The sequence below is a fragment of the Blennius ocellaris genome (assembly GCF_963422515.1).
Source record: "Blennius ocellaris genome assembly, chromosome: 5".
Lineage (NCBI taxonomy): Eukaryota > Metazoa > Chordata > Actinopteri > Blenniiformes > Blenniidae > Blennius > Blennius ocellaris.
Window position 1 is genome coordinate 27,625,930 of NC_137654.1, and position 15,993 is coordinate 27,641,922.

Consider the following 15,993-nt stretch of genomic DNA (forward strand, 5'->3'; position numbering starts at 1 on the left):
AACTTACATGCACAATGTGAATTAAAAATGCATTGCGTCAATCAATGTTTCCCTGATGGCAGGGCGTTTATTCTATTCTTATTATCGGAGCCACTAAATATACTTTTGAATTAAAGTATTTTAATCTTACAAAAACTATTACAATGAGGACTTAAGTTAAAGAAAAAAACTAAGCATTTTCAAGAGTGGATGGATCCTATCTTGAGACGGAGGGATGTAATGTGTTGAACCATTTGCAACACAACACAAATAACAGTGATTTCCACAGAGCAAGTGGCATTTCAAACAGCACCATTTCTTATTTGTTCATACCAACCATTGCATATTTGAAGTTTAATGTGTACATTTTATTATTTAGCATTTTTACAACCACCCCTTTACAGGCATGTGAATTAGATAAATGAGGTATGTGTGTGTGTTTCTACTTAGATATAGATTTTCTATTTTCACAAGTTATAATTAATTTATTGATATCATCATCAAAATGGGAATATATATAGACATGTATGTATGTGTATACGGACTACATTGGTATCAGCTACGTCTGTGATTGCACAAATATTTGAAATTCTATATGCCTGAAATGAACTTATAGTAAAAAAAAATATATATATACATATATATATACAAAAAAAATCTCTTAGCATAAATATCCTCCACCGTCATATTTCTAACACCAAACAATGCACCGATTCACACTGTGCTTAATAAACAGTGAGTTTAATCTCTGTGGAAGTGGTTGAAACAACCTGGAATAGGCTGTGACGCCTTTAACTAACGCAGATATAAACATTAATGGCTTTTCATGATATAGTGTGGCGACTAATAGACCGTCTGGCCTTCCAGCGATAAAATAAAATGTCACCATCACGTCATCTGCCCTCATTACCCGGGACCGCGCAGTGACGCGTCTCTTGTAATAAATACATAAATTACACACAAAAGGTGCGAAAATGTAACTGAAATGGTAAATAAGCTGTTGTCACCTGTCCGCTCGTCTCCCGACCAATCAGAGATCTCCCCTGGCGCCGAGCAGTGACGTGATTTCATAGTTACAACTGGCAGGAGGCGGGAACTCTACATGTTGCGCATTAATCAGTGTGAGGCAGTGGCCTGTAGAAAATGTTCTGCTGTCTTTAGATTGGCTTAAAATGTCAGACGGCTTATTGACTGCAATGTTTCTGTGCTCGGTTAAGTAATCAAGCAGGTTTATTAGGAATCCGCTCTGCTGCCGATGCTGTGGAGGTTTAACTCAGGCGGTGGGTGGAGGGGGGAGTGGGGGGGGATTCAAATGGCCTGCAAGTTTACTGACCGGATGTGCATAAAAAAGAAAGGGGTCATTTGTCTGCCCGGTTCTCCCACCTGATCCCCATGTGGGCGCGTGTGTTGATGTGACACCTGAAACACCGGCTTCACTCGTCATTTACAAAGTCTGTAAAAACGCTCAATCAAGCCGAAGAGCTGGTAAAACGCGGCCGTGCCCTTGAAACACGGGCCGTGGCACTCGTCATTTTACGGCGTCTATAATTCACCTGTGACTTGTCTGTTGATTGATGGCAGTTCCGGGGGGGGGGACGGGGGGGGGGGGATACTGCATGGACGTGTGTGTGGACTGTGTGGCGAGCGAGGAGGGGTTGGGGGGGAGGCAGGTCACAGCTTGAAGTATATAACCCAGGTGAGATGCGGCGGTAGACATTAGACGTCCCCCTCTCTTCACCTGAAGACCTCAGAGCCACTTCCCACGGCGGCGTCCTCCAGCGATGAAGTGCAACCCGCTGCTCTCCTGGGCCCTGGTGCTGGTGGCCTCCGGCCCCCTGCTGGCCCACCCCATCGCCGAGTCTGCCGAGATGCCCTACCCAGGACCTGGTGAGTGGAGAGGAATCCGTCTGTTATGGTTGCTATGCACAGTCATGCACCAATCCGGTGCCTTGATTAGCATGTTCCGTCATAAAACTTAATTTGTGAAGATTAAATGCCGGGCCGGTCACGTCCTTGGACATTGAGCAAATTACTTTAGCGGATACTGAAACCTTTGCCACCGAAGAACAGAACCCAATTCCTTTTGTGTAGTTAATTTAAACGCCGGATGAGGTAAATCATAGTAATGATCCATAATAATCTTTATTTCCGCACCAGTGGGTCTTTGTGGTGCACTGGGTTAAGTTCTGACCTTGAGTTGGAGGGACTCTTCAAACTTTCAAAGTCTCCAATGCGACGACTTCGAGTGAAAAGGAAGAGCCGAACACATCTCGCATTTGATTCGCATAAAATCAGGAAATCAAGCGTTTGAACAGGCGCTCTGAAATATGTGCTGTATTTCACATTTCTGCCGCAGACATCTTTCCTGACACAAGGCGTCCAGGTTACAAGCTCACTAAAGATAAAGGAAGCGATTTGAAAGCCGACGTTAAAACAAGGCCAGTATAAATCAATATTAAGAGCAGGAAATGGCATTAAAACCAGAAGGTTAATTGTTTAGAAGCAGGGTGGGCATAAAACATCTTAATCTGTTTCTTAAAACTGTTCAAATAAGATAAATGTTGTTTGATTGCTCGCGTTGTCTCGACATAAAGCTGCGTGTTCAGTGACGCAGGATTAAAAACTGGCAGCATAATAACTACAACATCAAACAGAGGGAACTTTGTTCCTCTTTATTCGTGAGCTATGAGATGATCCCTAAAAACAGTGACGCAAGTAGAAAAAAAAAATCAATTAACCACATTTGACGCGATTCAAGTTGGAATAAATAAATAGAATTTACACACATTCATTTGGCTGTTTGCATTAAATCTGTACGCAGACATTAATGATATTAATGATCAAGGTAGTCATTCGATGCCATAATGTGAGGGGGACATTGGAAAACAGACGCAGAAATGATTCAGCCTGAAGAGGAACAGGCTTTTTTTTTTTCTAACTGAAGAGAAACACTTTAGCGAGGCGGTTTTCAGAGCCGATTTACTGAACAAGGCTAAAAGTGTTGCCACTCATCTGTTGCAATTTTGGAAGCAACAAAGTTGCAAATAAAGGGTGTGATTTTGGAATTTTTCACTATATTTTGCACGAAGGAACATTGGTAAAAATGAAATAGAGTTAAAATTCACCTTATTTTCATTCAAAACCATTATTTAAATGCAGATCTTTCCATACCTGAACAGCTATGTGTATTTAAAAGGCTGTAGATTTAGATTCGATTGTACTTAATTCATCTCACAGTGGGGAAATGTACTTGTTACAGCAGCAAAACAGATAAAGAAGAAAAAACATACAATATACCCTTGTACAAGAAAAGAAAAACACGACAATAATTTTCTTTAACAATTCACAATAAAGCTATGACTGAAGTAAGAATGTAGGAGTACGTAAGTGTGCAGAATAAATACATCTGTGCAAAAATATTCTTTTAGTGCAGACCCACTGGAGGTTTTTAACAGTCATGTAATTATTGAACAGGAAAATGAATTAAAAAAAAAAAGATTGCACATGATAACAGTTTGTTGTTGCAAAGCACAAAACTGCAACTCCGGACAACTCATCCATGGACAACACCCTCAGCAGACATCTTGTCGATTAGATTTCAGAATTTCTGGGAGAAAATAAATCCTGTACAATGTACTTTTACATCATATTTATAATGAAAAAACTTGGAAAAAAAAAAGAATAAACTTCGGGACTGCCATGGGCTGCACATACACGTTCCAGCTCGCTAATGACTATCAGTCATATTTTAATCATGGCTATCATGTAACGTCGCTACCGTACGAGCCCCCGCAGCTCGTTCACATGTCGGAGGGCGAACTTACGCGATGCACCTGAACGCGTCACTCAAAGCCGTCATCTATGAAGCGGCGTTTTAACTTTACGACTTATTTGTTGTCAGAAAATACATTCCTGAAGAAGTTTGGTTTGCAGTTCCGTGGGCGAGTTGTCCGTTCGCCGTTCTCGGCGTGAAGTGTGAGGTTGTGAGTCTTTACCGTCTCCAGTGTCGGTGTCGGTGGAGGACCGAGGAATCAACGCGCTGGATGATCTGACGCTCTCCGAGCAAAACTTCCCCCCTCAGGACGCCGCTGGACTCAGATATTCCGCCCTGATATCTGGGGAGATGAACAGAGACGGTGAGGAAACGCACCAAACGAAGCAAAAATGTGTTTTGCCCCGTTTGAAAGAAAACACCTAAACTATCGCACTGATTCTTGTCCAGGTGTGAGAACAACAGGCCTGCTCCCCCGGGGGATCAAGAGAGAGGTGAGCCTTCCTCTCTTCTGTCTGTAAAAACAGAAAAAAGTCGACTACATGCTTCCTTTATCTTGTCTTTCAGGTGCTATTGGAGAAACAAAGTCTCTTAAATCCTTTCAGCCACGTGCTGGGAATCCGGAAGCAGTTCAGGAAGAGAGCGGGGAATTCAGAGTGTTTCTGGAAGTACTGCGTCTGAACAGGCGGTGATCAGGGCCTGCGCTCAAATCGAAAAATAAAACAAACACCTTGCACTCATTATGGGCACATACATATTGATTATAGCTGAAACATCGGGCATGCATAGTAAAGTGTATGTGCACTATCCACGCCTGGATGCATGTACTCACACATACAGGAGAACTACAACAAGTGTGTGATTGAAACAAGCTGCATGACACTTGAAGATGATTTATTAAAGAAATTACTTTTATGTTGTTGGTAATTATGCATGACCTAAACACCTCTAAGATGTGGCTCTAGGAGGTCGCTGAATAGAAATAAAAACTATATTATAAATAAACCGTCCGCCTCGAGTCTTTTGTGCTAGAAACGTGTCAATGAGGGCGAATGATGCAGAAGAAGAAACGACTTCCCCACCAGTGAAAAAAGACGGAAACAAAAAGACTTTGCAAACGTGGTTCTCGAGTTTTCTCCATTTTTTCCTTTTTTTATTATTTTACAGCAGAAAGAATATAAAGCATTCAGAAAACATCTTCCATATTTTAAGGGCAATTCAAAACGTTTTGCATGGCTTCAGCAGCTGAAATCTCTTCTTTTTTTTTTCTCCTTTTTTTTTTTTTAAACATATCCATCGAGTCAGTGACGCTTGTACATGCACAATTACAAAAATAAAACTTACAAACAAGAGAAGGGAAGAAAAAGGAGGAAAGCAAAAACACATTGGAGAGGGCGAGGGTGGGGGGGAAACCGAGAGGAGATGAAACTCTTGAGGGCAAAGGTCGGGGTGGGGGGGGCAGAGAAAAATTGGGTCACATAACAGGGAAAGACAGAGAGAAAGACAGCTATAGAGGAGAGGAAAATAGATCTAACACTAGTTCACATGCAAAGTGTCGAGGACCCGTGACTTTCTATCAAAGCAGGGCCTGGTTTGTTTTTTTTTGTTTTTTTTTTTCTTCTCAGTTTGGAATTGATGAAAACGTGCAGTTCGGTAAAGGGTGCCATATAATTGCTGTCCATAAACTACTGAATGCTTGTCTTGCAATACTGGCATTTGCATAAGAGTAAGTCGACTACATGTGTCCCAATCATTTTTAAACTTTGCTAGGTCTATAGGTCTCCACAAAATAGTTCTTTATTGCTCTGTGTCAAACACGTGGAATATATTGTAAAACTGTTTCTGTTCTGTTGTCCTGATGTGCCTACCTTTCTCTGGTGTGGGTGCTTCAGGAAAAAGAAGAGGAGGAAAGGCAGATTCTCAGGCCAAGTCACAGAACATCTTCAAATTGAGAATACTGTGTACTGATGAAGAGTGCCCACCAGCCAGCCTGACGTCCCCCCCCCCCATTAATGGCAGTAAAAACAAGATTTGCAGGTGTAACATAACTACACTCTTAATCTTAAATACCCCCTACATTTAATCACACAGATAAATTAAAGGCCTAAAGAACTGGCCAGAATTATACAATGATTTGACAGATTTCTATTAAAGAAAGCCAAATCAGTCATCTTAATGCATTTATATATATATATGTATATATATATATATATAAACAGACTGTAAATCCAGGGTTCCACTCGAGTCCAGGTTATTGAGAGGAAATGGATTAAATATATTCTTTTTTTTTCCAGGGGGGATTGATTTCACTTTTGTGTGAGTTTTTTTCTTTTTTTTTAACCCCCCCCCCCACCACCTAGGAAAAAAACAAAAAACAAAAAACAACCTGCTGTATTAAGGTATTTGAGTTTTAGCTTCTCCTGCTGTGAATCACATGTCCTGCTCTGTTTCCTCCTCCCCATTTTGGCACCCTGAGTAAAATACAGAAGGGAGGTGAACCAGTCCCTCAGTCTGGAAAAGAGCAACGCTGCCTTCGCCACAACTCAGTGTACAAGTGAAACCGACATCTTGACATGTCTGCGTGTGTGCTGTGCGATGTCTTGTGCGTGTGTTGGTGTGTACCATGTGTCACTTAGTTAATTTCTATCTATCTATATATATCTATCTATATATACATATATATAGATATATAGATCTATTTATATATAGCACAATGTTTCCAATCCTCGCCTTTTTTTGTTCTTATTTGAAGTTGGGAGTACACGGATCAAATCTAAATGAATTAAAAACAAAAACTAAAAAAAAACAAAAACAAAAAAAAAACAACAACATACAAACAAAAGAAAAAAGTCTTAAAAAAGTTAAGAGCTCGCTCTAAGAATCCCGTCCTCATGCTCGGCCGCGAAAACGTCAGCAGCTACCGAGCGTTGACCGTCGACTCGATTCAACGCGTCCTCTTGTCTTTCCGAGTTCTGTGACACTTTCAAACCGACGCCCGTTGCTTTACAGAACAGTAAGTCTTTTAAACAAGTCTATCTGACTACCGATTCTAGGAAAATAAGCATGCTTTAGGTGCAGTTCTGTCACCCAGTTAACTATTTTACCCATGCAAGCGTAATAAATCCTTCTCCTTTTTGCTGAAACATTGCATTGGCTATGCATTCGAAACCGCAGACTGGAGGATGAACGCAAGGCAACAAACCCCAGTAGTGGCATTTTTACGTGTGATTTCTTTTTTCTTTTTCGTTTTTTTTTTAACAAGCTGTCCCAGTACAAAATGAAAAAAAACAATAACAAAAAAACACACATAAAAAAAAAAGAAGAAAGAAGCATGTTTGGACAAGCTGAGTACGGAGACGTGTGAGTAACGGGGGAATACCGCTGCGGCTTTGGCGAGTGTGACGGCGTAACGTGGTGATCGTGTGGAGGGTTCAGCACTGTGAGCAAGTTCTCGCACGTTCCCGCAACCTCAGGTACATCGAACGCATTCTGAAACTGGATCTGGCGATATATCAGGATAAGAATAGGCACTTTCTACATAAACACTCTGGAAATAAAATGTACATAGCAAGTGTGTGGCAAACAATTACAAAAAAACCCAACAAAAAAACCAAACAAACAAATGAAATCAATCAATCAGAGAAATACCCATTCAGCCTAATCGTTATAATATAACAAACATGACAACACTTCAATTAAGAAAACTCAAGTTTTCCAGTGGCACTTGGCTGAATAATCACATATCATCACTTGGAGACAGAATACACTTTCTGGTATGAATATATTATAGGAATCAGACAGCAGCCAGCAGGCACCTCTAAACCAGCAGCTCATGTGTTATTCTCTCTCAGATTGTTTCAACAGCCCAATCACAACGTCTGTGCTATCATATCAATACGCTATATCTTCTCTAATGTACATATATCTTATGCTTTGCAGTTATACATGGCACTGTTTATGCATATTTTGTTCTATACAGTCGTTTTGGCTCATCGTTATCCCATAAAGTTGTCTTTTTTGAATAGCACCTTTTGACTGTCGACTTTGCAAATGTGTTTTCAGCTGCCTGACAGAGAAATCTACGGAACACTACACGACTTGTGTCCTTTATGTGTTTTGTTTGTGGACAGAAGGTCAATCTAGAACCCCGACGGCGTCGATCAAGGACGTCGTCCATTTAAAAGAGTGCGGCGTTGAGATAATCCCGTTGCCACCGTACTACAGGGGTCGGCCTGGAATTCACAAACCAAAACGTTCCTTTCAGAGAGTAATAACATGGATTGCTTTATAGGGACGCCATGGGCACGGCTGCCATTTACAATCTTTAAGATCAGTCGAGATACCTCAGTTAATCATATCACATTCCTGTTTGTAATGACAACAAAAATCCAACTTTGATCCGGTGTAGCCAGTGATGGATAAATGCTCTGTGGGAACGGTGAAGACGAGATAGACGTAAATGCTTTTGGCTTCTTGAATACGACTCCCTCTTGCAAACTGTGTACCTTATTGTTATTTCTTGTCGCGATCCCCGGGCCAGTTGTGATGTTAATGGTCTTCAGTGCGAGTGTGTATTTCACTGTATGATTATCTGTTCTGCAAAAATGTTGAACTTAATTCTCTTCTTTAAGCTATATAGCATTCACATACCTTGGCACCATTGGCAAAATGTTCTTGGTAGCCCAAAACAAAAGAAATGGCAAAAAGAATCAAATAAATAAATAAACATAACAATACTTGTTTTTTAAGATAATTTCGAAGACTTCTCCTGACACTAAATACAGTATTTTTTTTACTTTTTATATTGCAATAATATCATGCTTTAGCAAAATGTTCTTCTCAAGAACAATCAAAATAAAATAAAATACTCTAATAGTGAAATAGTTTTAATTTTACAGAGCATAGCCACTACTGCTTTTGTTGATTTTTTTTCTTCCCTTTTGACTCTGTTCATACTTTTCATGCACATAGCTCATTTTTATCCCAGGTATTTACACTATATACAAACAATACAACCATACTTCTTAGGCATTCAAACAAAACTATACAAATATTCTGTTTTTGTCTCGTACCTGTTTTTGACCCATTTTTTTTAATGAATAAAATAATATATTTCTAAAATACAATCCCCATTGGGTACATGTTTTTTTTTCCCCCTACGTACTTTCAGCCTTCTTTATATACAGAAATCGCTCAATTGTCAAAAATATGGATTTGTCAAACCCCTATTTTGGGACAAGCTTAGGGACCCCTCAAAGAATCTCTAAGACGTCAAGGCAATGTATGTGATCTTCCCCTCAAAAGCCCTCTCAGGCTCTGAAGTTCGTTTAAAAAGAACATTAATAACCTGCATGACCATAACCGTTACAACGCAAAATAGGCAAGTTCTTTTCTCTTGTTTGGGTTTCAGAGGAGCAACCAACTGAAGGAGGCAAACGGAAATAGAACAGAAAAAAACGTACGTAGCAGGACGATACAGGGAAAGCATTTCATCGCTGAAACGTTCCAACTCATGGAGAACATGGACGTACGGACCACTGGCGTGGAAAAAAAACCCAAACAAAAACCAGAGGGGAGGCCGAAAGACTTAGACCAAAAGCACACAAGCAAAGACTTTTCTTGCCAAGAAGTCATGCAAATTTTTTTCTTGGTAGGGTTAAACAACATATAGCCTGGAGATACAGATCACCAATACATTGGACATGATGGAAGAAATACACTGGACAGTATGGAACAAATTCAAGTAATAAAGTGACGATATTTACGATAAAGCATAGTTTTTTAGTAGGTTTTTTTTTTAAGAAATGTAAAACACAAATATTTTTATCTCCCGTCTGCTTCTCCGTGGTTGAACCCCCGACTACATTCATTTTGTAGCTCCGGACTTGGAGGGGCAGAGCACAGCGGGACAGGAGGGAGAGTCGAGCTAAAACTGGCTTTCATTATGCATCTACAGCAGTGGATAGAAGTGGGTGTGTGTGTGTGTGTGTGTGTGTGTGTGTGTGTGTGTGTGCGTGGGTTATCAATATATTTGGCTAGGAAAAAAAAAAAAAGAAAAAATCCTTCTTCGAATGAATTGATTGGTCACTTAAAAAATTATGAAACACAATTAGAGCCCAGAGTGTTTCTGCATGGTCTCTCTCTTGTCCTCTGAGATCTTCTGCAGCCTTTTTAGTTTACGTCTCGTCAGGTGCTCACGCGCGTCCTGCGTTTGCGTCCTCCGCCGTCTCCAAGCCTCTTCGTTATCCAAAAAAGACAAAGCAATCCATGGAAAAAAAAAAAAAAGTGCAAAAAAATGCCAAGAAGCAAATGTTTTTGCACCACCCCCCCCACCCACCCGCCCGCCCTTCGAACCTTTTTAAGTTTATAATCCAGTGGATGTCGCCACTCTCCAAGCGAAAATCAAGTCAGTGGAAAGAAAAGATATGTGGGAAAAAAAAAAAAAAAGCACATGTAATAATAGTCGAAACAGTAACACCGCAGCAGTAGTAATAATAATTTGCAGTGCTTTGTCTTGATGTTTGTTCTTTTTTTTTCTCTCTCTTTGTAAAATGTCTCGGGTACAAACAAAAAAAGATAAGAGGAGTCAGGAGAGTGATGTCACATCGCAAGGGGGCTCTTCTGGGGGGTCTCATGTTCCCTGGCCCTTTTCAATTCTTTCACCCTGCGACACAGAGAGAGAGGAGTCCATGAGCACGACTGGAGTCTTTTCAGTGCACGCACACGCATACACACACGCACACGCACGCACACGCACACACACACACACACACACACACACACACGAAAACACAGTTTCAAACAGTTCAGGCAGATTCATCAGAAACACATCAATTCAGCCCCGATCATCAGGAAATACAGCTCGTCTGTGAAGGAAAATATTGGTCAGAATTGAGCTGAGTTCACTTTAGGACGGACAAAAGGAGATTAATATAACACAGTTACAGGATCAATCCGGGATAAAACTATTACATATGAAATGGGCTTCTTTGACCAAAATGAATACAGGACAGAAATACGGGATCGTTTAAATTAAAGCGAGCCTTGCACTGATCGGTTTGGACTAAAATCTTAGTTTAGTCTGGTTTATTAAGCGAGTTAAAATGTGAGTCATTCTCCACAGTACATGCCAGCTATTGTATAAAGAGTCTTTCTTTTCCTTTCAATATATACGCCAGTAAAATCCCGGAAAGGTTGGTTGATTCAAAACCTTTATAAGTCACAAAAGTATTTTACAGATTCACATATGAGATATTTTCCCATTACCCTCTAATAAAAACTATAAATGTAGTATTTGCATTGCACATTCAAATTAAATCACTTTTTGTTTTGTTTTTTTGCCTTTTCAGCTGGTTTATGGACATTAAGTTTAGCTGGTTTGTAGCCGTGCTTTTCAGTAGAAGATCATGGAGCGTCAATAAAAAAGTTTCATTGCGATTGCCATTGAGAAATTAAAATTGTATAGTAAGATTTATTGCAAAACATTCACATCATGATGTAACCATGAATGAGAATATTGGGGTTCGAGCTTTATTTATCTAAATGTGAGAGTTACAGGATTGTAGGATGTGACGCATATTTCAGCTTAAAAACTATCAAAACGTTTTTTTTTTTGAACTACTAATTTATCTGCTGATTTTCTTGAACACACAGAGGCTAAAGTGTTGCATAAAGCTCCATTTTTAACACGTTTTGGTCATCTGCTGGTGTTTTGAAGAGGAGCACACCGTGTTCACGCACGGTGAGATGCAGTATGGAGACACACACAAGTCATAGGTGTGTGTGTGTATGTGTGTGTGTGTGTGTGTGTGTGTGTGATGAATCTTCGCATGCTGAGCTTGCAAACTCCCTGGAGGTGTGAATCTATTACAGCGCTGTGCTGTCGTCCCAGTGGGAGGAGGAAACCACTGTTTGTTTTTCTGCTGTGACCTATATGCTATCACAGCTTCATAACCTATATCACAGGCAATCAAGAGGTGGTCGCGTCAACGCGTCTTCCCGCTCTAAAAGCACGATAGCCTATTTTAGGGACAGTTTACAGCTGACATAAAATGAGCCAATACCTGATTCTCTCCGCAGAAGAAAGCAAAAAGAGGTTAAATATTTTTTACATGAAAACGTTGAAACTTCCTCTTCAAACAGATATTATTGTGTAACTTTTGGCTCGGTGTTCTTTTTGTTTTCATGAGCCGGTGGGAATATCGTGTTCAGCGGCTTGACACAGTTCGAGTAAACGGAAAGTAGAGGCATCATCAAATCCCCCCTCGCGGTCTGTCGAGTGGCTAGAAACAGAGCACACAGCCAGCCAGCCAGACAGACAACTACTTGAGAAACAGCAGGCCCATAGCATGCCTAAAAGGTAGAAGAGCAAGGCCCAGAGAGTTGTCACCACTTGACATGCAGCAGAATAAAAACATGGTTGAGGGGGGAAGAAAAAAAAAAAAGTAGAAAAAAAAAAAAGCCCCCCGTTCTCTCAAACTGGCTATCTGCATAACCACACAAAGCTGGAACAGAAAACAAATGAACAAAAAAAATGGAAAGGAAAAGTCATTTCCAAGGAGAGAAAGAGAAAAGGTAAAGAGAGTCAGAGAAGTGTCTGTTAAGTGTTGTGATATTGTCATTCATGAGCATTTTGTTAGTTTTCAGATCGATTCTGCTGTAAAAAAAATCTGAGCTTCTCAGTCCACCTGTGGCTCCAGTCGGCAGCCGTCATGCAAGCAGGCATCAAGCAACAGTGATGGAGAATGAGGAAGGGGTGGGGTGGGTTGGAGGGAGGGAGAGAGAGAAAGAGAGAGAGAGAGAGAGAGGGGGGGGGGAGGAGGAGGGACAGGAAAAGAGAAAACGAGTGAGGAAAGGAGGGAGAAAATCGTATTATCAGAGGGTGAGAGGGAGACGTAGGAGGGAGTCAGGGAGACAAAGGCATACAGAGTGCGCAGGTAGAAAAAGAGTGAAGGAGAGATTGGAAAGTCAGAGAGAGAGAGAGAGAGAGAGCGAGAGAGAGAGAGAGAGAGAGAGAGAGAGAGAGAGAGGCACGAACTGAGTTGCTGAGGCTGCACTCACCCGCTTGAACAGTCTATGGTCCATCAAGGGGCTTGGCATAAACAGCAAAACAATACCAGACAGCTATTAGCACACAGTAGGCACTGTGAGGGAGGGGGCGAGGACAGGTCGAGGGGGGGGGGGGGGCAAATACAGTGAGGGGGAGGGAGGTGGAGCTTGAGGATTTGGGAACATTTCTAACCACCCATTTGATTTTTCCAACAAAAATAAATCACACAAGAGTCAAGAAGTAATAGAGAAGTTATTGAACTATTGTTAGACTCTAATGTGTCTTCACTGATTACCTCGGTTCCCTTCCACTCTTTAGGGGCAAGGAACGAATCCCCGCAGTATACCTGCCAGTAAACTTTATCTTGCCTTTGGAGAAGTGCGCCGCATTCATTAGGTCAGTATGTGTGGGAGCCGGCGTCGGGGCCTACCTGTGGCGGCAGCGTCGTAGGAACCTCATGATCTTCCTGGCAGCCTGATCCTGCCTCTTTGTGAGCAGACTACCTCTGTAGGAACAAGAAAGAAAAAGAGAGTAGACAACATCATCTTACAGTAAGTTAAATGATCGTTTGTAGCCTGCAAATCAGTGGGAAACGTCAAAAAACAACAACCTAGAAATTAACAGAGTGACTATTAATTCTAACTCAGCTGCTCAGGCTTCTCTAATAAATGTGTCCGTCTATGACTGACTTGATCGTCCTTTAATTCTTCAGCCACCTCATTTAACTGTTCAATTGTGCAGATCATTAGTAGGCGTGTGCAGCGAGGACACGGTTTAAAGTGAAAACACAAACAAAACGAAACGCTATGATGCATAATTAAATTATGACAACATTACAAAAACGTCATACGACTCAGTGGTGAAACTCACTGCCAGTCTATAGGAGATGATCATTGACTGAAAAATTCATCGCCGTCATTTCTTTGCAAACAGAGATTTAAGAAAGATATTTACCAAATGCAATGCAAAGGTTTTTTTTAATAGTTCTGCCGTTGCAGCTTGTTTGAAATGAGTCACTGGCATCCCTCATTAAAAAAACGCAAATATTTTTCAAATACACCAAAGATTCTCAATATTAATATTTAATAATGTACACATGTTTTTGTCCATCAATGGACCAGAGATCAACTCGGGCCGACCTAAATGAGATAAAACATTGCATTTTATGTGACTATACTCGAAGCTGTGGCCCACTGGTGTAGTTTCCTTAGTCACTCACTGCTTAAATCAGACGGGTACATCAGGGTATTGAAGCATTACTTTGCACGGAGCTGAACGTTTACCTCAGCTTGTGCTGCACAAGGGCAGCAGCGGCCCCGCGGTGGTGGGGCTTCAGCCTGCCAAACTCCTTGTAGCTGCGGTAGTACTGCTGAATGAGGACGGCGGCCCTCCTGCTCTGCTGGAACTTCTTCTGTTCGTGATAGCTGCGGAATTTACTCTGGATAAGGATGGCGGCCTGCGTCATCTTCTTATAAAGTGCATACTGCAGGGAAAAAAAAAATGAGAAAAGAAAAACAAGTTTCTGTGTGTGAACACTACAACGAGGCGACGGGGTTTGAACTGCGTGAACAAAAGCAACGAGTTTTACTGAATAGAGCTGATTTCATGAACTCGTGTTACCTTCAAGGCTATCCATGTTAGCTTGTAAACAGGGAAAAGTGAAAGATTATGAATGACGCACAGAAAAAGCACCGAGCTCATGTTGGTGGCGTTTCGCTACGCTGCGGTGCCTACCTGTTTGTATTTCTTGTAACAACGCTGTATGACGGCCGCCGCCACGTCCTGTTGCTCCCGGAGAGGTCGCCCCTGTTGGGAGAGTAGATCGGGACAAGTCAGCGGTTAACACCACAGCCTGCGTTTCACCACAGAGGACGTTTGTGGCTCTTCCTCCTGGAAGCCAGCATGTGGACGCCACCCCGGAGCGGAGGAGCTCCTATCAACACTGAGGAGGAGGAGAAGGTAAGATGCTGTGTGACAGAGGGCCAAAGGTCCACCCCCCCCCCCCCCCCCCCACCCCCCCCAGTATCAGCTGGCGGACCAGACGGACGACTGTGAACGACAGGAAACAGTTTGTCATGTGAAAACTTGTTCGTAGTAGCTTGGGGGGTGGATAAGGAGTTGAGGGATGGGATCGGGCAGGGGGGACAGGGGCTGGCGTGTGGAGAGCTATTTAAAAACAGGCAGTAGCAAGCTCCATACTCCTTACTGAGAAAGAGAGAAGTATAGGCAGAGACAAAAAAAACCAAGAGAAAATAAGCTTAATTGTGTCTAAATGCAGCAGGGACACGGGGGACAGTGCAGTCGTTCCTCTAAGCAAGGCCATGCACTGCTCAAGCCACCTTTCCCATGCGGAAACCACAGGGACATATTTGTTGTTCTAAGTTACACTGTCATGTATGTATCAGCAGAGGAACAGAGAAGGAGACAAGAGATTAAACAGAATTAACTCAGTATTGACTGTGATGAGAAAAAGAACCCCTCACGTGAAAAAACAACAAAAAAAACAAGAAATAAAACAGTTTAAAAACTTGAAATGACATAAAATATCAAAGCTTCAAAACTGGTATCAACCCCCCCCCCCCCACACCCTCCCCCCCATCTAATCTTACACCAGTTGTAATAAGGCTGCAGCCCTGTCAGTGAGGGCAACAGTACACACAGCTGAAGGCACCTGAGCCTGTACCTTGTACTTGCGGAAGGCAGTTTGAACTAGACGGGCGGCCTCGTACAGCTCTCTCTGCTCTGGGTCTGACAGAGTCAGCTGGGCCAAGTCTCGCTCCACCTTGCTGTTGGAGGCATTGATGAACTCACTCCAGTCGGCGGGAGAAGGGAGCGTTGACCTTTCCAGGGGACCTTCTCTCAGCGGAGACCCCCCAGGACTCAGGCTGGGGTTGGATGATGGGGTCAGTGGTTCATTGTACAAAGATCTGCGGGAAGAGGACGAGCGAATCCTTTTTTTTCACGTGTTTGGTGGGGAAATGCTGCAGGCGGTCAGTTACGTGCAATAGATGCGGAATGTCAGGATCAAAGCTGAAACTACAGTTTGTTTTAACTCTGCTGCTTGTGCATTTTATCACATCGACGATAAATTCTCTCGGCACCGTACTGGCACAGTAAAAAAAAAAAAAAAAAAAAAGCACACATATATGCAATCAATAAGACATACACCACCCACTAACTATTTGACGATTCA

General features: G+C 41.9%; 2 protein-coding genes across 2 annotated transcripts in view; one reads left to right on the top strand and one right to left on the bottom strand.

Moving 5' to 3' along the window:
* Positions 1-1,760: 1,760 nt before the first annotated feature.
* On the top strand, positions 1,761-4,432 carry LOC308130176 (urotensin-2-like; the record flags this gene model as incomplete). Its single annotated transcript, XM_080496389.1, has 4 exons — positions 1,761-1,866; positions 3,984-4,115; positions 4,202-4,245; positions 4,319-4,432. 4 exons carry the CDS (start codon positions 1,761-1,763, stop codon positions 4,430-4,432), a joined length of 396 nt encoding a protein of 131 aa, XP_080352515.1.
* A 5,950-nt stretch (positions 4,433-10,382) lies between these two features.
* Positions 10,383-15,993, bottom strand: part of camta1a (calmodulin binding transcription activator 1a) — a gene marked incomplete at both ends in the record, with an annotated part of 101,444 nt that continues 95,833 nt past the window's right edge. Inside the window, 7 exons of the mRNA XM_080496965.1 lie at positions 10,383-10,415; positions 12,812-12,842; positions 13,231-13,305; positions 14,084-14,283; positions 14,421-14,441; positions 14,535-14,606; positions 15,484-15,727. Coding sequence (XP_080353091.1) covers positions 10,383-10,415; positions 12,812-12,842; positions 13,231-13,305; positions 14,084-14,283; positions 14,421-14,441; positions 14,535-14,606; positions 15,484-15,727 — 676 coding nt within the window. The remainder of the gene's footprint in view (positions 10,416-12,811; positions 12,843-13,230; positions 13,306-14,083; positions 14,284-14,420; positions 14,442-14,534; positions 14,607-15,483; positions 15,728-15,993) is intronic.